This window comes from Danio rerio, chromosome 9 (assembly GCF_052040795.2).
Source record: "Danio rerio strain M-AB ecotype USA chromosome 9, GRCz13ab, whole genome shotgun sequence".
NCBI classification, from domain to species: Eukaryota; Metazoa; Chordata; class Actinopteri; order Cypriniformes; family Danionidae; genus Danio; species Danio rerio.
This window is the reverse complement of record NC_141029.1, coordinates 2,657,501-2,683,798: the sequence shown is the minus strand read 5'-3', so window position 1 is coordinate 2,683,798 and position 26,298 is coordinate 2,657,501. Positions and strand designations below refer to the sequence as shown.

Here is a 26,298-nt window from a genome sequence, read left to right as displayed (position 1 = left end):
TTACACTTCCAAAGATGCCATGTAAATAGCAAATGCGCCATGGCGGGATGCGACTGAGTCCTAAAGGGAATGGGAGATGAGACTCTGATTGGTTTAATGCAGGTTATGCTCAAAACACAGCCATAACTCATTAAGAGAATAAGCACAGCACTGTTAGACCATGCATCGGTGCGCAGAGTGTATTTTTCCATCCTTAAAATAGCAAAAGTTGATTCAGACACTCACTTAATGCTTTTGCGCAGTGCACTTTAGACTTTGTGCTTAGATCATTAAAACAGAGCCCATGAACAAGTGTTACGAATGAACAAGACTGATAGCAGCGGTACTAAAAGAACATTTTAATAAATTAACGTCTTCATGCTCAAATCAAAATACAAAAACACAGAACCAAAAAAACATCAAGCAGTCATGAGGGGGTTTCTAAAGGTCGAAATGTACATGGACTGTGAATATTCCTCCTGAATATCCGTCTACAGCAGAAGTTCATCGCTCTGGTGAGGAGATCTGACTCGAGAAAGCGGATTATTAAAAATAATAATAATAATAATAATAATAATAATTAAAAAAACTCACTGTTGGCACTTTACCTGCAGAGCCACAACCCAATCACAGACATTTATAGCAAAAAACAAACAAAACAAAACAAAATGAAATGAAAAACATGAGAGGATTGTCTAAATACACTGGAAAAAAAAGATTCATTGGATTTACTCAATTTTTTTAAGGTAAATGTTTGCAAACTATTTATATGGGTTGAATTTAAACAAGCTAATTACGTTTAACATTACTAAATTGTAATTGTTTGATAAAATCCAGCCCATGTAAGCAATCTGCAAACACTTACCTTAAATAAAAATTGAGTAAACCCAATAAATCAAGTTTTGTTTCAGTGTAAGACGTTAAATAGCGGAAGTCGACATTATTATCGGCATCTTTACATTGACGGCTCATCGGATGAAGTACCTCCAAAACTGACGATATCAAAATTCACAATTTTTTTTACGAAAAGCGGCATCGCATAATAACGCTGAATAGGCCCCGCCCACATCGCTAAACTCCACCTCCTCGGCTCCAGCGACCCCCGACAAAAATGGGGAGGAAGACATGCAAAAAATACAGAAGAGAAGCTGGAAAAAGTACAACGGTCCGAAAAAAGAAGTCTTATAATACAGCAGTCCTTCATGTTTGAGTCCAGAGTCTGAGGAACAGTGCTAGAAGAGGATATCTTCATTTTTGATGAGCAGCTCCACCACCTGCCGCTGGTAGCGGATGTCGTTTAGAGCCGTCATGGCGTCCAGGTCTGGAGCCCGCATTAAAGTCGGCCCGAAGACGATCCCGAGGTTTTCGGCGTTCATCAGGTTATCCTTCTCATTCTGAGTGACCCTGCGCACACATGTAAACACAGAGCTAAGTACACATGAAATCAAAACTAACCATATTGATTTTGTTAGCTCACATTGCTAGTTTTGTGGTGAACAATTCATCTGTGCTTGTCATTAAGACCAAAAAAAAAAACAATGTTTGCCCTTCCCATGTAAAATTGAAATCTAAAAATGCGCTTCCTGTTTGTTTTCAGTTAAATTTTCTGATTATATGTGTCTGAGGTATTGGGCGTGGCTAACATATTTAAACACGCCCTTCCAGCAGTCAGTTTCGACATCGCTATGACAATAAACATAAATGGTGAGAGGGAGGTGTCTGTTAGGTTGTAATAACTGTCTCTTAATAAAATGCCTACTTTACGGCATCCAATCAGATCACAGTAAAAAAAAAAAAAAAAGCCACGCCCACTGTTTTCTCATTTAATATTTCATTAACATTTATATTATTATAAAAGGGTAACATTTGTACCCTTTTGGCAGTGGAAACGCAAGACTGATAAAGGTGGCCTGTACTGAACCACTCATAAGTTCCACAGTTTCACTATTTCAAACATTTTACCTGGGAAATGTTTGTTAAATTAATTGTTAAAGAAACAGCTAAACACCAAAAGGACTGCAGATTGAAACAGGGAATGACGACGAGTGTCGATTGCGATTTCTGACCTTTTCAAGTGTGCCATGAGGTATCGCAGTGTTTCACAGTGAGCTGGAGGAAGCAGCTTCAGAGCTTCATGAAGAGCCTCCAGACGCTCATCTGGATCTGTCAGCTCTGACACACACACACACACACACACACACACACACACACACACACACACACACACACACACACACACACACACCACACACACACACACACATCAAAATTTAAGAGATTAATGCCCGATATACAGTTGAAGTCAGAATTATTAGCCCTCCTGTATATTTATTTCCCGTTTTCTGTTTAACAGAGAGATTTTTTCCAACACATTTCCAATCATAACAGTTTTAATAACTCATCTCTAATAACCGATTTATTTTATCTTTGCCATGATGACAGAACATTTTATTTGACTAGATATTCTTCCAGACACTTCTATACAGCTTAAAGTGACATTGAAAGGCTTAACTAGGGTAATTAGGGTAAAGTTAAGGTAATTAGGCAAGTCATTGTATAACAGTGGTTTGTTCTGGAGACAATCCAAAACTAATATTGCTTAAGGGGGCTAATAATATTTACCTTAAACTGGGTTTAAAAAAATTAAAAATTGCTTTTATTTGAGCCGAAATTAAACAAATAAGACTTTTTCCAGAAGAAAAAATATTATAGGAAATACTGTGAGAAATTCCTTATGTTGTTAAACATTACTTGGGATATATTAAAAAAAATAATAAATAAATAAATAAAAAATAAATAAAAAAAAATCACAGGAGGGCAAATATTTCTCACTTCAACAGTATATATTTAAAAAATTGTAAATAAACAAAATAATACATTATAAATAAAAAACAATTAATGAAAGTGGCAAAAGGTCAAAATAAATTTGGAACAAAAATAATAATAAAATATAACTATTAAATAATAATAAGTATATAGTGAAGGAGACTCACTGGCAGCCTGGATGAAGCGAGGATAAGCGTCGTAGGTGATGACGGGGATCGGCAGGTCCCTAAAGTACAGTTTCAGAGCTCCGCTGATCACGTTAATGTCTTCATACACGTTCACTGAGATATCGGCCTTCTCTCCATCTGAACACACACACACACACACCCCAAATGCAGAGTTCAGCTCCAACTTCCCTAAACACACCTGCCTGGAAGCTTCTAATATACCCATGCTCCGTCTCATTTATTTTTTGTGCATCCTCGCTTCTTTTCCTCGTGTAGCTCCACCCCTTCAGGATTCGAGGGAAGGACGCAAGGAGAAGATGTGAGGACAGAGGATTTGTGAAATCATATATATTAGCTGCTTTTTATTTGTACTGAAGAATACAAATTGAATGAATTAATGAGGGCAAATTAAAGAACAGGATGAACAGGCATGTGAGCAAGTGGCAATCAGATTGGTGGAGAAGGTTTTGATGACACGTGTCAAACCAAATAACGCGAGCAACAGGCGTTTCTTTAAAAATGACGCTTTTATGCCCGTTGCCTTTTGTTTTGTCCTTTGTTTAGTCGCAAGGCGTTAAACATCGACGAGCAAAAACAGTTTGGGCCTTTACGCTTTTACTGTATTTCTCATCAAGTAAATGCACCTTTGCATTTTTTAAAATTACTTTTATTTCTGAAATCTAGACTTTACTGGAACTTCTATGTTAACGAATGAATGAACGAACAAACGAACTTAATGACTGAACGAATTAATGAAAAAAATTAAGTTAATGAAGAAAAATCAACAAATGAATAAATGAACAAACAAATTAGCAAAACGAGCAAACTAAATGAATGAAAATAGAAATAAACAAACTGAAAAAACAAAACAAAAGAACAAAAATAACAACCAAATAAACGAACAAAGCAAAGAAACAAACAAAATGAAAAAACAACAAGAACACACAAGTCAAATGAACAAAACTAATGAACAAACTAAAGGATCCGCATAACAAACAAACCAATGAATGAATTAATCAATGAACGAAAATACAAAGAAAAAAATAAAGCTTAATGATCAAACAAAACAATGAATCACCAAACGAATGAATCAAGAAATAAAAAAATTCAGTTGATGAAGAAAAATGAATGAATCATAAACTAATAAATGAAAAAGCAAATTAACAAAATGACCAAACAAACGAGCAAAACTAGAAAAAAAAACAAATAAACAAACTAAAATAACAAAACAAAAGACAAAATAAACAACCAAATAAATAAACAAAACCAACAAACAAAATGTAAAAATGAACAAAAATGATCGAACGAGTTGAACAAAGGAACCAACGAATGTACGTACGTAACACGTGCTCAAACACTGTATAAACTGCAGGACGGTCCTATTTCTGTCTTTCATCTTCATATTCTGTCTCTCTGAATCTGTCCTCATGTCATCTCCATTATGAAACAGAAACGCTTCTGAATACGAACAGATGGGAGAAAATCCTCCCACAAATGTGCCACATATAAGCAGATCAGAATTATATTTCATGTTACATAAACCCACGGCTCTATATGAAAGACAAAGCGTGACCTAAAAAAGCAGCGCTGAGCTTTATTCTCCAGGATTTGTGTGTAGGCGTGTGTGTGTGTATGTGTGTGTGTGTGTGTGTGTGTATGTGTGTGTAATGGATCAGTGCTGTACATGATCACAATAAAACAGCGCTCACCTCTGTCAAACGATAACTTCACGTCTTCAATCAAGTCACTGAATCCAGAGATGCGATAGAGACCCTCCGACTGCAACCCTGTGGGACGAGACCATGAGGATTTGAAAAAGCCCTGCATTCAAGAGCTCTGAGCATTCTGCATGATAAATCAATAGATGAATAAATACCAATAAATGGATAAATATTAAAAAGAAACAAATAAATAAATATAAACAGACAAATAAAATAACTAACAAAAAGAATAATAACTGTATCAGTAAAAATGTAAGGTTGAAAAAGCAGTGCATTTAAGCAAACGTATTGTATAAACAATCACAAAAAACATTATAAATAAATATAATAAATATATAAATAAAATATAATAAATCAAAATAAATTAAATAAATCAAAATATATAAAATAAATTACGTAAAATAAATCCACACACACACAAAACCCTAAAAAAAACATTTCTTAAAAATATTATTATCTGTAATAGACTTAAAACAAATATAAGATTAAAAAAAGCTGCATTCAAGAGCTCAAAAAAATCTGCACAAAAATAATCTCTTTAAATAAATAAATAAAAAATAATAATAATTCAACATACAAAAAACCCTGATCCCCCCCAAAAAGATTTCTTACAAATATTATTAATTGTAAAACACTTAATACAAATATAATACAGAAAAAGCTGCATTTAAGAGCTTTGAAAATCCTGAAAGATAAACAAATGAAAATTAATTAAATAATTAAAACAAATAAGTGAATAAATATAAAACTATTTAAATAAATCCAAACAAAAACAAAGGCATTTCTTAAAAATATTATTATTTGTAATGCATTTAAAACAAATATAAGATTAAAAAAGCACTGCATTCGAGAGCTCAGAAAATAATCTTCACTAAATAAATAAATAAAAATTCATTAATTAAAATAAAAGAAATAAATAAATTGATCCATTATTTTTAATAAACAAATAAATCCAAACCCACAGACAAAACAAACATTTAAACAAACAAACAAACAAACAAAACATTTATAAATATTAGCCACTGGCCATTAAAATGGCCATCAAAATATCCCTGACCAAACAAACCACTAAACAATAACAAAATATACAATATTTTAAACAAATATACAATTTTTAAATTAATATACAATAAATAAACAGATAAAAAAACACTAAACAAAAAACAACACAACAAAACACACACTCTCACACACAAAAATACACAAAATAAAAAAACACAAAAAATAGAAAATAAAATAAAACTAAATAAAATACACAGACAAGAAAGCAAACAAACAAAATACCCCCCCCCCAAAAAAAAAAAAAAAAATAAAATAAAAAGACAAAAAAGGAATTGAATGAAACAAAGCAAAATACAAAGCATGAAAAAATCCAAAACATAAGAAATAACCAAAAAAAACAAAAAACTGACAAAATATTTAATTAAAAAAAGTAGAACATTACAACACAATATCAGCATAAAACCGGCTGTCAATATATAAGGGAAACTCAATATATCACTGATCATGCTACAAGTCCCTGACCATAACATTAGCGTTAGCTGAGCTAGCTGCTGGCATCACTGCTCAAGTCTAGAAGGGATACAGCCGAGGATAGCCACATCAGTTATTGTGACACAGTTTTGGTGAACATAAGCATGTTTTCTGACCTCGTGCTTCGATCTCTCGTATGCACATGTCCACCACCATGGGTCGTTTGGCGTTGTGGGCTTTGACCAGCGTGGTCAGATCACAGCTGTAAACCTTCTTCACGTGCTTCAGGTCCGGCTTACAGTCGTTCGGCACCATCTTTGAGCACTGCTTATGAACATTCAGCCCGCAATCTGAAAAACAACACAGAAAACACAATCAGATCAGATCAGATGCACTATAGAATTTTTCAAAGCAGTGCTGATAGCGAATTGTGTATTGTTCAAATTGACTACCCTTTGGTTATGTTGGGGGCTGTTTTTCCCCCATTGACTTCTATTATTATCACATTTTTTGATTGCAAAGCATTGACAGCATATAATCATGCATTCTATGAAGAGGTCAAATGTGTCATTGTTACTGTTGATCATCAGTCGGCAGCATTAACCTTTTAGACAGGCATGTGCAATAAAAAGCTTCAGCTTTTATATGGAGTTCAGTGGAGTAAAAGTGTATAGTGTGCATAAATATACTTACTATGTTTACTATGTTCTGAGAGCTGAGGGACTTATTTTGATTTTCTCAGACTGTACTGTATACTGTATCAAGGCAAGTATGCAGCCCCCAACATAATGAAAGGGTAGTCAATTTACCCAACATGTATTGTTGAGTTTTTGAAAAATTCCAAAGCATTTTGTCCAAAGATAAGGTTTGTCGCCAAAACAGTAGATGGAAAAAATCCCCAACAGCATACAAGGGTTAACCAAAATAGGTTAAGCCAGTGTCGATGGTCAATTGCATACAGTAATAGCTAGTTTTTTTCTACATTAAATGAATTTGACTGAATAAAGACTGGTTAAATTTTACATTCAACTATCCAACATTTTAGATAGGTTTTTTTTTTTATATAATAAGACTTAAAGGGTGATGTTTGTTATTTAAAAGCATTAAACTGTACATTTGACAAATAAAATAATTCATTTATTTAATATATTCAACAAATGCATATACATTAGCTAAGTCAGTACTGAAGCCAAATCTGGAGCTATTCTAACAAAATAACTTATGATAGTTGTCCAAAAATGAGTAGGCCAAATGTGCATGTTAGGGACAAATATTAAAAATATATTTTTTAAATAAATCAAGTAAAACAAAGAATATTTAAAATTGGTAATATTTTGTAGTTTGTAAATTTTTCAATATTTCTCATGAATATAAATGTATAATCTTTCTATTTGTAAACATCAGTGACTAAAATATTATTTTAATAAATATAAGTTTAATAATCACACCAACATATATTACATATATTTACAGAGAAATGGAAATATTAAATTAAATATAAAAACAGTTGAAGTCAGAATTATTAGCCCCCCCTTTTTTATTTATTTTAAATGTTTCCCAAATGATGTTTAACAGAGCAAGGAAATTTTCACAGTATGTCTGATAATATTTTTTCTTCTGGAGAAAGTCTTATTTGTTTTATTTCGGCTAGAATAAAAGCAGTTTTTAATTTTTAAACACCATTTTAGGGTCAATATTATTAGCCCCTTTAAGCTGTATTTTTCAATAGTCTACAGAACAAACCATTGCAATACAATAACTTGCCTAATTACCCTAACCTGCCTAGTTAACCTAATTAACCTAGTTAAGCCTTTAAATGTCACTTTAAGCTGTATAGAAGTGTCTTGAAGAATATCTTATCAAATATTATCTACTGTCATCATACATTTATTATACGATCCGTATCTGTCTTTTTTTCTCATATTATTGCTGATAGTTTTAAGTTCATCCAATATCAGCCCATGCATATTGTCAGCCAAAACATAAACAAATAATATATTTAAAAAAACATAAAAGAAAAAAATATATAAACAGACTATATAATTGCACATTACATTTATATAGTATTTGTTTTAATGGGGGAGCTAAACAACACTCAATAAGCATTCATTTCATTCTTCCTGCCAAAACAGCTCAAATCAGCCAGTGTGTGTTGATTGAGTGCTGAAATCTGTAAATAATGTGTGTGTGTGTGTGTGTGTGTGTGTGTGGCTTCATTGATCTGGAGACTGATATGCTTTAGTATGTTTTGTGCTCGGCCTGCTGAGTTTTCATTCCATTTAATTAGCGACCTCTGCTGACCTCTGAGCAGTGATGTCAGCCGCTCCGATTGGCTGATGGCCATTTCAGCGGTGTCACCTTGGCGATGACAGAACACGCCTGGACTACAAATGAAAGTGGCCTCATTAAATATTCATGAGCAGCTTCAGACTAACTGCTTCAGAAGCCTCAAAAATCAAGACTGGACAAGGAAAAAAGACTGGAACCTGAAAAAAAAAAAAAAATATATATATATATATATATATATATATATATATATATATATATATATATATATATATATATATATATATATATATATATATAGTTGAAGTCGTGAATTATAAAACCCCCTGAATTATTCTCCCCGTTTATTTTTTTTGTCTAATTTCTGTTTAATGGAGAGAAAATTTTTTCAACACTTTTCAAATCATAACTCATTTCTAATAACTGATTTATTTTCTCTTTGCCATGATGACAGTAAATAATATTTGTCTAGATATTCTTCAAGACACTAGTATACAGCTTAAAGTGACATTTAAAAGCTAAACTAGGGTAATTAGGAAAGTAATTAGGAAAGTAATCGAAAACAAAAATAGCTCAAAGAGGCTAACAATTTTGACCTTAAAATGGTGTTTCAAAAAAATAAAAACTGCTTTTATTCTAGATGAAATACAACAAATAAGACTTTCTCCAGGAGAAAAAATATTATCAGACATACTGTGAAAATTTCCTTGCTCTGTTGAACATCATTTGGGGAAAAAAAAAAAAAAAAAAAAAAAAAAAAAAAATATATATATATATATATATATATATATATATATATATATATATATATATATATATATATATATATATATATATATATATCAAAGGGGGGATAATAATTCTGATTTCAACCGTATATAAAGAAAACATCAACAAAAAACATGATACTTGTGTGTGTTGATGATGATGAAGTGTGTGTTTTATAAAGGGAAAAAAAGAGTTTGTAGTGGTATGAGGTTAAGTAAATGATGACCCTTTAACTATGTTTTGGCTTAACTGTCAATCGGAGTGAACTATCAACTTAAATATAATTTCTCTAAAATCATTGTCATAGGAAACCTGTAAATGCAAAACTAAATCGATGTGTCCATCAAACGCAAGTGGAATTTACATAAAATGTGAAAATTTATGCATTATTAGTTGCAAAAATTCTACGTTAACAACAAATAATTTACATAAGAGCTGATCAGGAATAAATTTGGACCTCCTCTAACAAAAAAGTGCCATTTAATGGTTATGTGCTGACATCTGAATGAATCATTAGCATACACTGCACTGTACGGAGACCCGGAGGGGGCATGATGGTGCATGGAGAAAAAAAATGGATGGGAGGAAAAAAAAAAAAAAAAACAGAGTGTTAGGAAAATATTTTTTTGTTTGTTTTTGCGTTCCCTCGCAAAATTAGTTTTTCCACAAACACTTCCTGTTCACTTCATTGGTTTGTTCTGCAGACTATCAAAAACAAATAATTTTGACCTAAAAATGACTTTAAAAAAATTTTTAATTGCTTTTATTCTAGCCGAAATAAAACAAATAAGACTTTCTCCAGAAGAAAACATATTATCAGACATACTGTGAAAATTTCCTGAATCTGTTCAACATTATTTGGGAAATATTATAAGAAAACATTTAATAAAATCAAAGGGGGGCTAATAATTCTTATTTCAAAATCATCAACAACAACAACAACAACAAAAAAACATGATACTTGTGTGTGTTGTTGATGGTGTGTGTGTTTTATGGAAGAAAAAAAAGAGTTTGTAGTGATATGAGGTTAAGTAAATGATGACCCTTTAACTATGTTTTTTGGCTTAAAGATCAATTAAAGCATAAAACTCAAATATAATTTCTCTAAAATGCCATTATCATAAGAAACAGTTCGCAAGGAAATCTGTAAATGCAAAACTAAATCGGGATGGTGGAGAGACAAAATGGGTGGACAAAAAAAAATGGGACAGAAAAAAAAATAGGTATTAATATATATATATATATATATATATATATATATATATATATTTTTTTTTAGCTTTTGCGTTACCTCATTCATGTCAACCCTCCCATTTTTTGCTGGAATTCTCCTGTATTTTACCATTTTATTCCGCTATCATCATATCATTAAATATTTTCCCATATTTTTCATATATTTTTAATCTTTAGAGCGCGCTGAAAATAATATAAAAAAATCTGCATGCACTTCATTTCCATTAAATCTGTGCGTCGATCATCCCCCTTCATATGCAACCTCTGAATCAGTGAATGCATGTATAAGCGCTGACTGACCATTCTAGATTTTGGTTGTATGATAATAGTCTGAGAAATAATCATGGTTTCACGATTATCATGCATTCATTAATTTCAAACACCACTAGTTTAGAAAATCGCATGAACACCCCTCATATTTTAAAGTTATTTATTGCTAACATTACTTTTTTTTCCTTAGAGTGTACCAATTCAACCAGTCCAGACAAACATCAGAGCTCACTGCGGATGCAAATGTAGGCAAATTAGCTGATTAATATATAATGTGGCCTCCTAAATGGGGCAGCTGCTTCAAACAGAGAGGGAAAGAGAAAATAAAATGAAGGAATGGATGAGAGAGACAGACTGAGGGCAGATGTGTTCAGTGAGAGACTCTTCAGTGGTCAGCAAGTGTCAGTCCTGCAGGCCACACCAGACCTCATTTCCTGCACATAATGGGTCAAACAGACGACCCATTACTACTCGAGTGGGGATTTTACTGACTGCTTTTAAGACACAGCTCTCAGCGTGTTAGTCGTTCAGTGTCTACAGCAGATGGGTAAACTATGCCTTTAAGATGATGAAGGGTACAGGTCTATATTCAGATGCTTTGTTTCTAGTGAAGATTTAGAGAAACTTGTTCATGCTTTTATCAGCAGCAGGGTGGATTACTGTAATGGACTCCTCACTGGTCTTCCTAAAAAGACAGTCAGACAGTTGCAGCTCATCCAGAATGCTGCAGCCAGAATTCTGACCAGAAGCAGAAAATCAGAGCACATCACACCTGTCCTCAGGTCTTTACACTGGCTGCCAGTTACATTCAGAATAGATTTTAAAGTGTTATTACTGGTCTATAAATAACTAAATGGCCTAGGACCTCAATACATCAAAGATTTGCTCACTGAATACAAACCCAACAGATCACTCAGATCTTTAGGATCAAATAGAAGTTCCAAGAGTTCAGTCAAAGCAGGGTGAATCTGCCTTCAGCCACTATGCCCCTCACTGCTGGAATCAGCTTCCAGAAATGATCAGATGTGCTCCAACATTAGGCACATTCAAATCAAGACTGAAAACACATCTGTTTAGCTGTGCCTTTACTGAATGAGCACTGTGCTGCGTCCGACAGATTGCACTATTATGTTTTTTCTTTTTCATTCTTTTATTTCACATTTTACCTGTTTTTATGTTTTGTTTTGACGCATTTTTATTATTTGTTTTTATTTTTATTTTACTTGTTTCTTTTATTCTCGTTTATGTAAAGCACTTTGAATTGCCACTGTGTATGAAATGTGCTATATAAATAAACTTGCCTTGCCTTGCCTATATTAACATGCATCCGTAGTGTTTTTTTCACTGTATGTATTTTTGTTGTTTGTCATGTTGATTTTCAACTAATTTTCAACTAATATTTTTAAATTTATGTTAATTAAAACGCCATATTTAATCAAAACGTACACTGTATTTTACTAAAGAAGCATTTTTAATTATATCAGTATTAAATTCTAAAAACTAAATGAATGAAAACTATTAAAACAGAATTTCTGAAAAAAGCATTTCATAGAAGACATTCATTTTTAAACTTTTTATGAATTGAAATTTAATGAATTTGTTTTATGCTGAAACAAATAAATCTATAAATGCTGAATCCATCAAACAAAAACATAACATAAAAATTTTAACAATCTACATAAAATGTGAAAATTTATGCAAGAATAATTATATATATATAATATAATAATTATATATAAAATTAAAATATACATTAAACATCCTACATTTTTTATTTAAATTATGTTGTACATGTCATACACTCACCGGTCACCTTACTAGTACCAGGTTGAACCCCCTTAATTATTTGGTGGCATAAATTCAACAAGATTTTGCAGTTGAATCACACAGTTGCTGCAGATTTGTCGGCTGCACATCCATGATGCCAATCTCCCGTTCCACCACATCCCACAGGTGCTCAATTGGATTAAGATCTGGTGACTATGGAGGCCATTTGAGTGCAGTGAACTCATTGTCATGTTCAAGAAACCAGTCTGAGATGATTCACGCTTTATAACATGGTGCGTTATCCTGCTGGAAGTAGCCATCAGAAGATGGAGACACTGTGCTCATAAAGGGATGGACATGGTCAGCAACAATACTCAGGTAGGCTGTGGCGGTGACACGATGCTCAATTGGTACTAATGGACCCAAAGTGTGCCAAGAAAATCTCCCCCACAGCATTACACCACCACCAGCAGCCTGAACCAGATAAAAGGCAGGATGGATTCATCCTTTCCTGTTGTTGACGCCAAATTCTGACCCGATCATCCGAATGTGTCAGCAGAAATGGAGACTCATCAGAGCAGGCAACGTTTCTCCAATCTTCTATTGTCCAGTTTTGGTGAGTCTGTGTGAATTGTAGCCTCAGTTTCCTGTTCTTAGCTGACAGGAGCGGCACCCGGTGTGCTCTTTTGCTGCTGTAGCCCATCCGCCTCAAGGTTGGACGTGTTGTGTGTTCAGAGATGCTCTTCTGCAGAGCTCGGTTGTAACGAGTGCTTATTTGAGTTACTGTTGCCTTTCTATCAGCTGGAACCAGTCTGGCCATTCTCCTCTGGCATTAACAAGGCATTTGCGCCCACAGAACTGCTGCTCAATGGATATTTTCTCTTTTTCAGACCATTCTCTGTAAACCCTAGAGATGGTTGTGTGTGAAAATCCCAGTAGATCAGCAGTTTCTGAAATACTCAGACCAGCCCGTCTGGCAGCAACAACCATGCCACGTTCAAAGTCACTTAAATCAGCCTTCTTCCTCATTCTGATGCTCGATTTGAACTGCAGCAGATCGTCTTGACCATGTCTACATGCCTAAATGCATTGAGTTGCTGCCATGTGAATGGCTGATTAGAAATTTGCGTAAAGAAAAGTTGGACAGGTGTACCTAATAAAGTGGCCGGTGAGTGTATACTACTCAAAAAAAGTTTTTTTTTAATAAACCAAAAAAAAAAAAAAAAAAACTATTTTAGCATGATATTGTATATTGTTTTCGACTAATCGTTTACTTTATGTTGGTGCCAATTGGTGGATAATTTTACAGTTTCTAAAATCGATCATTTAGAAATGCTTCAATGCATATTTTTAAAAACTAAAATAATAACGCCAAGAAATGCTTCAGTGCATCCTAAAACATCAATAATATAAAATTACAGCAAAAAAGTAAGAATTAAAGAAATTTAAAAATAATAATAATAACGTTAAATATTAAAAGCTGAACGCTACATTGCGGCTTCCAAATATAATCAGCAGCTGTGGTCTGCTTCCCTTTTTAACCTTCAAACAATAAGCAGCGCTACATTTTTTTGGTCCTTTAGACTGGTGGAATCAGAATGAAGAGTAATCTGAAGAGTGAATTATGCGCCGGCTCTTCTAGTGAAGATGGGGTGATTAAAAAGAGTCCCTTGAGCGCTTCGGTGGTCCTGAGACCGCAGCCATGCAGAACTGTAATTATTTCTGAGAGAGAAGAGCGAGCTTTATGATAAGCGGAGGAGACAGATGATAATAGAGGCCAAGAATATAATACATGCAGTCTGTCCTGTTCAGCACAGGGGTGTAGAGGTGACCCCCACCAGTTATTTAATTGTGCTTATTTTACTTGGTCATGGCAAGCAGCTGAAATAAAAGTTACTTTTAATATACTTCATTTTATTCAATGTTTATCTTTTGTCTAGTACTGTGCTTTTTTAAACCGTTTTACTAGTAGTTCACAACAATAATGTGCAAAAAGCATTATAATGCATTCGTAATGCTTGAAAAAGCATGAAGCAATGAAGTGTAAAGACTGTAAAGGTCTATCTAATTACTGAAAACAAAATTGGATTAACAGACACCAGAGATGTGCATCAGTTTCTTATAATGCAACATTCTGCTTACACCACAGTCACTACATTAATCATTTACTCAATACATGGTAATGTTCATTATTATGCGGCTGTCTGGAATACAGTCAGTTGCGGCATACTAATGTATGTTTATCCCAGAAAACAACCACTGAATAACACCCATCGCACAATTTATATTTCTATGCTTGCCCGTCACGCTGCTGTTTTTGACTGTTTTGGTGCCATCTAGTGACTGTGCAGGTTAGTGTATGCTGTATCAGCTTATTCTAAGATAACAGTCTCCTGGGTGTACTTTATACCTAACATCATAGAGGGACAAGTATCTCTGTTTACAAATTAAACAAACTAAAATGAAAACAAACTTATCCTATGCATTATGAATATGACACATTATCAATACTGCACGATTAATGCATCTGTATTTATTATTGTTTATTATTAATATTATTTTTATTATTATTATTATTATTATTAGTGTTTTATCCTAAAATGCTGATTGTTACATTTATTGTTAGTTTTTTTTAAATATAATTTATCCTAAAATGTTGATTGTTAAATATACTGTTTATATTATTATTATTATTATTATTATTATTACTGTTGTTGTTGTTGTTTTATCTTAAAATGTTGATTGTTACATTTATTGTAATTTTTAAAATTATTATTTTATCCTAAAATACAGATTGTTAAATATACTGTTTATTATTATTATTATTATTATTATTATTATTGTTTTTCCTTAAAATGTTGATTGTTATTGTTATGTATTGTTTATTATTATTATGATTAATAATAATAATAATTAATAATAATCAATACAATTAATAAACAATTATCACTGTTTTATCCTAAAATGTTGATAGTTATATTTATTGTTCTTTTTATTATTATTTTATCCTAAAATGCTGATTGTTAAATATACTGTTTATATTATTAATATTATTATTATTATTAATTATGTTATTGTTTTATCCTAAAATGTTAATTGTTACATTTATTGTTAACTTTTTATTATTATTACTGTTTTTTCCAAAAATGTTGATTGTTAAATACACAGTTTATTGTTGTTATTATTATTATTAGTGTTATTGCAATTTTTACTAAAATGTTGATTGCTAGTTATTGTTATTTATTATTATTATTATTATTATTATACCCTAAAAGTTGATTATGAATATGATATATTAGCAATAATGCACTATAAATCCATCTGCATTGTATTATTATTTGTTATTATTGTTTTATCCAAAAATGTTGATTGTTACATTTGTTTATTATTATTATTATTATCATTTTATCTTAAAATGTGGATTGTTAAATATACAGTTTATTATTATTATTATTATTATAACTATTATTTAGATAAACAAGTATCTGTGGTTTCAAATCAAACAAAACTATTTATTTGAAGCATTATAAATATGATATATCATTAATAACTATAACACTATAAACACACTTTCTCCTGCAGATGCATTATTTCCTCTGTATCCTCAAATTCCCCCACAGAAGTGTATTCTTAGCCTTATAAATATATAACAGGAATATCTAATGCACTATAAATGCATCCTTCTGCTGTTTCTGTATCCTGAAATTCCCCCTCACACACACACACACAGTGACCAAGCGCTGCTACGAGCTCTGCATGTTAATCTGTGTGTGTGTGTGTATGTATGTGTGTGTGAAGTGGAGCTGGTTGTGAGCTCTCAGGCCTGCTCTCATTATAAAGACGTGCCAGCTTTGTTTTCAGCCACTGCCATGATGGATCTGGCCGAGGGGGGGTTTGTGGCACTACACACACACACACACACTGAGACGCGGGCACACAGCCCAAAAGAAGCCCCTTGCAGACAAAACACTGAAGAAAGAAGACTCAATGCAAATCTCCACATCAAATGAGATTTCACTGCCCTACTTTCTGCTGCCTTTACACACAGAGAGAGAGAGAGAGAGAGAATTGAATTGAGAGAATTTTATCATGATGACATGTAGAATATGAATACAGTTTGACATTTTTTTAAATAAATATTGTATTTGTTTTTATTTATTTATTTTTTCCCTTTTCTCATTTCGGGCTCTTGTTTACTGATCTAAGCGAATAGTCTAGTTCTCAGGGCGTGTTGGGATTAAGGTTGGGAACCACTGCATTAGCCGACATATTTACTTTTGTTTGTTAAGCACAAAGATTTGATTCAAAACTATTTCTAAATTCAGTTCTAATTTCCAGCAAACGAATAAATAACAGTAATAACAAAGTGTGCTGATAAACCTGAGTTATATCCAAACACACGTCCAGTTCTGATGCACCATATGGTGATGCAGACGCCTCCAAAACCCCACAGGTTGTACACTTGTGTTTGTTGAAACAAATATAAATATGCATATAATAAATAATACTGCTAATGATAATAACATTATACTGATGCAGATTGTCATGAATAAACTGAAAAAGCCCCCTGAGGTGAGGCAGGAGGCAGTGGTGTTTATATTTCTCTATAAATTAATCATTTTTAAAATATTTTAATCCTTTGTTTCCATCTGTAAAGTTATTTGTGTATTGCTGTTCATCCTGTTTAAGTAAGTAATGTGTAAGCATTTGGACCTGCATAGGCCAATAACTATTGCGCTCTGTTCTGGACTTTAGAGCAGCTTTTAGTTGGTGAATGGCGCTGTCTATTTCAGTTCCTCAATACGGCAACGCACCAACAATGCGGCTTAACACACCTCCTTTATAGACCAGCACATACATGAGTCTACAAAGTGGGGCAAATGGATTTGCTATTTATACAACATGGTGCAAAACGTGAAAATTAGGGTTGCGCTGGTCTGAAAATTAGAGGTGTGAACCTATATTGGTCTCACAGTTCGGTTCGGTTACGATTATCATGCCTTCGATTCAGTTCAATTCGATATCTCGGTGCATTAACGATGCTTTTCATATACAACATTATATTTTAGGGGAGCTGCCTGTATAAACACACAGACACACAGCACCACACTGTCTCTCATTCAAACACATTCACAAACATAGACAGCATCAAACAAACAAACACACACACACACTTAAGCCCTCGCAACAGGGAGAGCTCGCGCTGAGCGGAGCAGAAAAACGTAAAAAAAAAAATAAAAAAAAAAGAAGCACTTTTCCGACGGTCCCTTACTGAGAGCTCCTGTCAGCGCGAGCTCTCCCGGCTTAACACATATTGTGAGGGCTTAAACGGAGCAGTGCTCGTAATGTCAAGCAAAAAAAAAAAGAAAGACAGCTGTGAAACATAACCAGTTTTGTCTTTTTGTAGGAAAACACTTTAGATCTTTTTAGGGTAAGAGGTTTTTGAGTTATTGCCGTCTACAACGTTAACTGAATGTGTGTCAGGAATATCGAAAACAAAACCAACTGAACCGCGCTCTTTTCTGGCGCCCCCTGGATGTACAGCGCCCTTAGCATTTGCCTATGGTGCCTATGCCACGGGCCGGCCCTGAGTTGTTGTCTTTTGGCCAGCGGAGAAATTAAAATGGTCGTGCCCAACTGAGTCTGGTTCCCTCGAGGTTTTTTTTCTTCACTCCCATCAGGTGAAGTTTTTTTTCCCTCTCCGCTGTCGCCACTGCCTCGCATGGTTCAGGATTGGTAGAGCTACGCATCGATGAATTTGCTCTTCAGTGTTTGAACTCTCAGTAATGATTAAATCACACTGAACTGAGCTAAACTGAACTGAACTGAACTTAAACACTAAAACCTGAACCACGCTCTTCCAGTTACTATGACCATTTATGTGAAGCTGCTTTGACACAATCTACATTGTAAAAGCGCTATACAAATAAAGCTGAATTGAATTGAATTGTCTGGGTGTTGTAAATACTCGCGCTCACCTCCCTCGCGACAGAGCGCATAGGAGATAAATGAAGTCAGTACATAATAACCGGTTATGATTATTAATGAACCGATACCAAATTGTCCGTGTCTGCATCGTGGTGCACCGAAGAAACAATTAATTTTGACACCCCAAATGGAAAAAGCAACAAAATGCGCCATGCACATCTTGTGCCTTATTGTGCTGGGTGTATGACAGAGCCCCTTGTTGTACTGTAAGTATGAAATGCTTCCTGTTATTACTGTGTCGACATTCTTTTATATTTGTCATGCCAATAAAGCTATATTAAAGCTGAATTGAATTGAGAGACAGAGTACGAGAAAGAGAGAGACTGAGAAGGAGAGAAGACGAGAGAGAGAGCACAGTACATAACACGACGACAGTAGGGAAAATAAGTACTGAACACGTCAGCATATTTTTAAAGGGACTTAAAATTTTCACCAGACGTTGGTGACGACCAAAGAAATCCATATATGCAAAGAAAAATAATCTAATTAGATCACGAATGAAGTTATGTGTAATAAAATGAAACGACGCAGGGAAGAATTATTGAACACATGAAGAAAGGGAGGTGTAGTTCGGCAGTGAAAGCCCAGACAGCTGCTGAAATCTCTTAGTATTTCTTCAGCAACCCTCTGCCCTTCCTCAGTGTAAATGAACATCGGCTGCTTCAGTCCAACATCTACATCAGCAGGAGGATGAAGATGAAACCAGGGTGGACATTTCAGCAAGACAATGATCCAAAACACAGCCAAGGAGACTCTCAGATGCTTTCAGAAAAAGAAAATCAAGCTGTAGAATGGCCCAGCCAATCACCTGATACGAATCCAATAGAGAATACTAAATAAAGCTCAGATTTGATAGACGAGACCCACAGAAGCATCAAGATTTTGACACTCTGATGAAGTCTGTGAGAAACTCACACCTGAGCAGCGCATGTGACTTCCTTCTCCATATGAGAGGCGTCTTTAAGCTGCCATCATTAATAAAAGACTTTTAAATAAAGTATTAAACACATTTAAGTGCTTTCTCCTTGTGCTATTACATTCTTATTACACTCATTTTTTCAGATTTTTTTGTTTTGTTTTATTTTTATGCTTGTATTGTTTGGGTTTTCACCAAAATCTGGTTCAATTCCATGTCAACAGCTTCTTTAGAAACATTATTAAAAAAATATGACATGTTGGATACCCCCCTCACCCACTGTATATACTGTATGTGATGTATAATCATTACCTTGTTCATTGTTTATGTAATGTGCTATGGTTTGGCAATACCTGACAAGTCATGCTAATAAAGCTTTTTTGAATCGAATTGAATTGAGTGAAAGAAAACAATAAGAGGAGAAGATCTGGATAGAGTAGCATGAGAAGAGTCTCGGAAAGCAGCTTTCAAAATATCTTCATGCATTATTCATCAAGGCGCTTCATGAAAATGTGTGTCGCTCACATTAGTCTATAAATAAACCATTCAGACACACACAAACAAGCGACCACGAAAACATCCCGCAACGGAGATAAACTTAATATGGGTTTTTTATTTCAAATATTTCTATTTTATTGTGTTTTGTTTATTTTGACTTATTTTAGTCAGTCGTTCATTCACTTTTCTTTGGATTAGTCTTATTCATTAGGGGTCGCCACAGAGGAATGAACAGCCACCTATTCAAGCATATATTATACACAGTGGATGTCCTTCCAGCTGCAACCCAGTACTGCGAAACACCCATACACACTCATTCACACATATACACTACAGCTAATTCCCCTATAGAGCATGTGTTTGGACTGTGGGGGAAACTGGAGCACCCAGAGGAAACCCACAACAACACGGGCAGAACATGCAAACTCCACACAGAAATGCCAACTGACCCAGCCGGGACTCGAACCAGCGACCTTCTTGCCGTGAGGCCACAGTGCAAACCACTGAGCCACCGTGCCGCCTGTAGCATGTGTGGAAGTTGAGGGATATTGTTTTAATACCCTGCGTCTCTTTCTAGAAGATGAAATATGGAATGTTCGTGTGTGTGTGTGTTTGTGGAGCTCATATAGGTCAGTGTGTGTTCATGTAGATCCGAATGCTCATTAGCCTGTGGAGTGAACAGAAGCTGGCCTACATCTGCAGGAAGAGGAACTAAACACTCAAACCAGAACATCTCCCCATCAGAACACACACACACACACACACGCACGCACGCACACACACACACACACACACACACACACACACACACACACACACACACACACACACACACACACACACACACACACACACACACACACACACTGGGTTCACAGCTTTAACAGCACACAAATGACATCACACTCATAAACAGCAGGGCGTATGCATCACAGTCAGCCATTAACACCAGCAGCTTGCTCGACTTTCACAAATCTGAGGCCCCGTTTACACTAGTGCGTTTTAGTTTGAAAACGCATAAGTTTTGCTACGGTTACGTTATCCGTCCACACTACGCCGGAGTTCTCGAGCGCCGAAAACGGAGCGTTTCGAAAACGCTGGAGAGGCCGTTTTCATTCTGAAACGCTGCTGCTCCGTCTCAGTGTGGATGGGGAAAGACGGAGACATCTGAAAACGGAGGCGGGGCTGCAGACATTCGCCTCTCTGATTGGGGCTTTTCCTCAATATTAAGTAGCCTAACACACACAGTTCAGTCCTGCATCTTCTCCGTGTAAGTTCAGACTTCGCAAGTTTGATCAAGGCTGCATCTCTTCTTCTCAGTTTGATATGGAAAACATACCGAGGACACGCGTCAATCTTCACAGGGAACAGTGTACTTTATAACTTCATTCACATCACCTTGGCTACGTTGTTTCACTTTCTCAACAATAAAATGTAAACTTGATATAAGGAACTGCCTATTTTTATTTTAATATTAACAACTAAACAGACAGCAGAAATGTTGAGGCGTCGTGCTGCATGAGCGTCATCTTCACTGTGTGCATATTTATAACAAAACGGAGCCGATAACAACTGTCTCCTTTCAATTTCAGTGAAAATACGAAACACACCCTCTCTTTTTCTGAATATCAGTTTTAATAATCGATAATGGCCATTATAAAAGTATAACATACATTAAGTTTATACATTATAGGAAATAAAGGCAAGCGATCAGTCAATATACAGAATAGGCTACGTGCTTACATTAATCATTAACTTATCTTTGCGCTCAGCCAAAACACGTTACCTGAGAACAAGTAATAGAATCCAATGACCAAAGTCAGGGAATATGTCGTTAGATAAAGACAACAAGAGGAATGAAATATCCCGTTTAATAAATATAGTGAGATTAGATCCAGCGGGAGATGCTTGATGAGAAGTCCGACTAGCAGAGCTCTCATCTGGGTAGATGGGCTCCAGCGATTGCCAAAGTGTGTGTGTGTGTGGTCACGTGATGTGCGTTTTCAGCGTTTTGGTGTGGACGGAGAGCAGTTCAGAAACGCTGGGTAAAACGCGAGTGTGGACGCGGATCGCTTTCATTCTAAAACGCCGTTTTAAAACTAAAACGCACTAGTGTAAACGAGGCCTGAATCTTCACTGCCAGCGTGTCGACTACCTTCACAGCTCCTTTAAAAGAAAATTAATCATGTCTAAATATAAAGCTTGTTTACGGGCATCTGTGGCCTCATGAAGAACTTTCATCACCCATGGAAACGTTCCACTGTGCAGCAAACTCTTTAAAGTGGAAAAAGCTTCATTACAATGTCCTTTCCACTAAGAAAACACAGTTCTTTCGAGAACATCACATTTTATAGAAGCACCAAGCTATTTTTGAAAAACGCTTTTACTAGAAATGCATTGAAATGAAAACCCTGCAGATCTCCCGCACACCCCCAAACTGAATGCAACACCAAACCATGATTTTTCTTTCACCAAACTTGACTGATTTCTGTGAGAATCTTGGCTCTATGGGGGTTCCAGTAGGTCTGATTGATGGGAAAAATCGACCTTCTGACACTTTCCAAAAGATCAACAAGAAGTCAAGTCGAACAGACGAACAGACTTTTGTTAGGTAGTGTACTTTGTCAAAAGCTCAAACCAAATAAATGCTTTGTAATAATGATCTATTATGTAATTTTTGTTTTGCATTTAGACACTTTTTGAATGACCTTAATAACTTTGAGTTAATAAAATGACTTTGAAAGTTTGAGAGACGTCATTTTACCAGCTTTGCTGGACATTTCGTATTTGATTTTTGTTGGCTAAAAATCCTATGCATTGCTACAAAATACACTTGCAGCCAATCAGCAGTAAGGGGCGTGTCTTGTAAAGTATAAATAAAAAAGGGGGCGGAGTTCTGTTGATGAACAGATATACGTGGAACAACTGTGCGATCATGGAACAGCGTTTTTGCAGGTTTCTCCAAGTCAAATTTAAGACTTTTTTAAGACCCTTTTAAGACCATTATGAATGAAATTTTAGACTCAAACAGGGCTAAACATGAATGATTTTGTCTAATGCATGGTTTCCGCTATATTAATTCTTATTCCTATTTGAGGGGGCGTGCAAGAAGTTTTGTGCACTGGCTTTTGTGGCTATTACATAAATGCGATCTAGACTTGTAATACTCTGCTCACGACATTTGTCATTGAAATAACGCCATAGGTAGTTGGTAGATCTGAGAAGAAAAGGCCTGCCGCCACAGCTGGTAAAAATCCTAGAGGAAACACTGTAAAGGGGCAGCTAGTTCTGTAAATAGTTTTTGTATTAATGTAAGATTATGAAAAGGCATGTGTTGCTTTAGTTTTCTTTCCATGATTAGGGAATTTATTAATAGATTATAATTTATTTATTAATTAATTAATTACAAAAATTTGCAGTAAAAATGTTGTGAATTGTCTCTCTTTGAAATACAAAAACTTAAATATAAAGTTTTGAGATGGATTACTTGTGATTGGGTGTCGCCTCTATAGGGTAGCTTTACCCGGACATAGGAAAATTAAGAGCTGTTTAAAATGATTTAAGACCTACAACACAATATTTCAGTGAATTTAAGACTTTTTAAAGCCAATTTTTTTTTAATATAAAACATTTTAAGAGCCCACAGATACCCTGTAGAAGCTAAAAACTGTTAAGTTTTGTTTATTTAAGAGTGTACTCACACTATACTATTTGAACCGTGCCCGGGTGCGTTTCAGGTTCGTTTGTGAAGTGTGAGTGCTCTGAATCGGGCTCAGACATGGTTCAGTTGGCTGGCCCTGGCCCGGTTAAACGAGGTGTGTGGTTCACTTGGGCTTTGGTGCGGTACGCTTGTAGTGTGAGTGCAAAGCGTGCCTGAGCCCGAAACTGAAGACGCAATGTCACTTTTAGGGGAGTGTTTCATGAGGATTTGTTGTAGTTTATTAAAGACGCAAACCCCTCACTGCACGACAGCTGCACCTTCAGCAAACCTCCTAATACCTGCAGCATGAAGACTTTTATGATCATTTATTGGCGTCAAAAGTGGTGGATCTGTTCGGCAAAATGTTTGACTGCGCGTCACTGCACCCCAAACAACTAAAAATAATACAAAACGATAATACTAAAGCAATCTCTACTGTGCTGAGCGAGAGCGCTTCTCTTTCTGTTAAACTGAACAGACGCATCGTTGATGATGTAAGCGTGCTCGGGTCTGGTAGGTAAAAATGCGATGTGATTGCAGTCCAAGGGGGAGAAGGGATGGGGGACAATCATGCTTTAGCACGGTTCAAGGCAACTGTTCCTAATGTGAGTGCGCCATAAGTTATATTTATTTATTTACAATACAAATCCAGTTATAACCACTCGTCTTTAGTCAACAAAGCCACAGTAGAAGCCTCATAAGACAGCCACTAAAAGCCATTGAAAATATTACTTTCCTTATTGTGTTGTACATAAATTATCTAAACATTTCGCATATTACGCAATAATATTACTGAAATTAATTTAGAAACATAATAAATATTTATTTACATGCATTTAGTATCGATATCGTTTGGAAAAATCCACTTAATGCACTGTTAAATGTTTGTTTTAGAAACAAAAAAGGTCTTCCATGACATCAGTGTTTTATAACATTTTAATAACAACATGTTTAGTCAGTTCTGCATCCCATGGTGCTTGATGTGCTCAGATGAAGCGATTACCTCCGAGGGGTTTCTTGAGGTGAGGGTTAACAGCTTTAATGGCACACAATTTACATTTAGATACATGAGGCCTATTATTGTATACTATTAAAGCCAGGCGGGACCCCCACTTTCAGAGATGTTTATGTTCACTGGCAGCATCTTAATGGCTTTAAGAGATGCTTTCTGAATCACTGCTACACATTTAACACTCACTGACCCCTTCATCAGCACAAAAAGGCTCTTTATAGGGGGAAAATGCTCTTTAGACGAGTAAAATGTTGTTAATGCAAAGAAATTGAATAGTTATTTTAAGCATTCCCTACACATTTAGATTTCGTTCAGGCGAATAAAATGAGGACTTCTACATTACCGAGGCACTGTCATTATGTAGGGATTGGGTTAAAATGTTTTCTGGTGGTTTGCATTTATTTATTATTGATTTGATTGTTTGTGCATTTAAGTCTTTTTATTTTTGTGTTGTTTAATTTGTTAAAGCTGTTATATTTTTAGAAAAAAAAAAATTTAATATGAGAAGCCCTTTGTTGAAGGTGCTTTATCTTTTAACTGAAGTTATTTATGTTATTTGGGAACATACTTATAGTGTCTTATACCAGTTTCTTCATAGCATTCCATAAGGAAGGATGCTTGAATATATATGTATGTGTAAATGGTTGATAATAATAATAATATATAATGATAATAATAATAATAATAATAATAAAAGTGCAGTTAAAAAGTTAATAGTGAATAATCGCATAAAAAAACATTATATATATATATATATATATATATATATATATATATATATATATATATATATATATATATATATGTAATTTTTTTTTTTTGGATGCAATTAATCACATCTAACTTTTTGACTGCACTTTTATTTATTTTTGAACAAATAACACATTTTTGGAACATTTACATACAACCATAAAGTGTGTAGTGTGCATATATATATATATATATATATATATATATATATATATATATATATATATATATATATATATATATATATATATATATATATATATATATATAAATAACAGGGTTAAGTGTGATGGGGTTGAGTTTTTTAAAACAAAACGGCCTCTGCTCCTTGTGTGGTTTAAAGGAGAAGGCCCACATGGCAGCAATTAAACAAGGATATGTTATATTGTTTTGAAATAAAAATAAAAAAATTAAATCATATTCCATCTTAGTTTTACGTTACGGGGTTGAATTGGTGTTGACTGTAACCTTCTTAACTAACAAACATCAAAAAATGTAAACAAATTAAAATATATCTTGCCTTTTTTTGCAGCATGCTGTTAAAGCGCTGAATGATGTCACTTTCAGTCTGTGATGTCATATAAGAGTGGAGGCTAAATTGCTATAGGTGGAGAATTGCTGGCGTGATGGGATTGAGTTTATATGGAGGGATATAACTTTGCAGCCTATTTTTTTATTTTTTGTATTTATCACCAGAAAAGACCACAAAAAATAGTTGTAATACAGAAAATAAAAAATTTAGACACTATGTATTTTATTCACTTTTTTCCACATGCAATTTCAAAGTAGTGCCTCTGGGACATGACAAATAGCTTGGTTTGTGACAGAAATATTATATTTTTTTATGCTAAAAATGCTTTTAATAAAGAAATTGTTTTTATTCATTATAATGTACAAAGTATATCAATAAAAAATGCTTCAAAATTTTAATTTTAGTCAACAAC

General features: G+C 34.5%; 1 protein-coding gene across 2 annotated transcripts in view; it reads right to left on the bottom strand.

Annotated features, from left to right (window-relative positions):
- Positions 1 to 318: 318 nt before the first annotated feature.
- Positions 319 to 26,298, bottom strand: part of chn1 (chimerin 1) — a 96,504-nt gene continuing 70,524 nt past the window's right edge. The window contains 5 exon segments of one of the 2 annotated variants that reach the window (NM_213000.1): positions 319 to 1,383; positions 2,046 to 2,151; positions 2,973 to 3,110; positions 4,682 to 4,759; positions 6,343 to 6,516. In NM_213000.1, the coding sequence (NP_998165.1) occupies positions 1,212 to 1,383; positions 2,046 to 2,151; positions 2,973 to 3,110; positions 4,682 to 4,759; positions 6,343 to 6,516 (668 nt within the window). In that variant the 3' untranslated portion in view covers positions 319 to 1,211. 2 annotated transcript variants of the gene reach the window in all.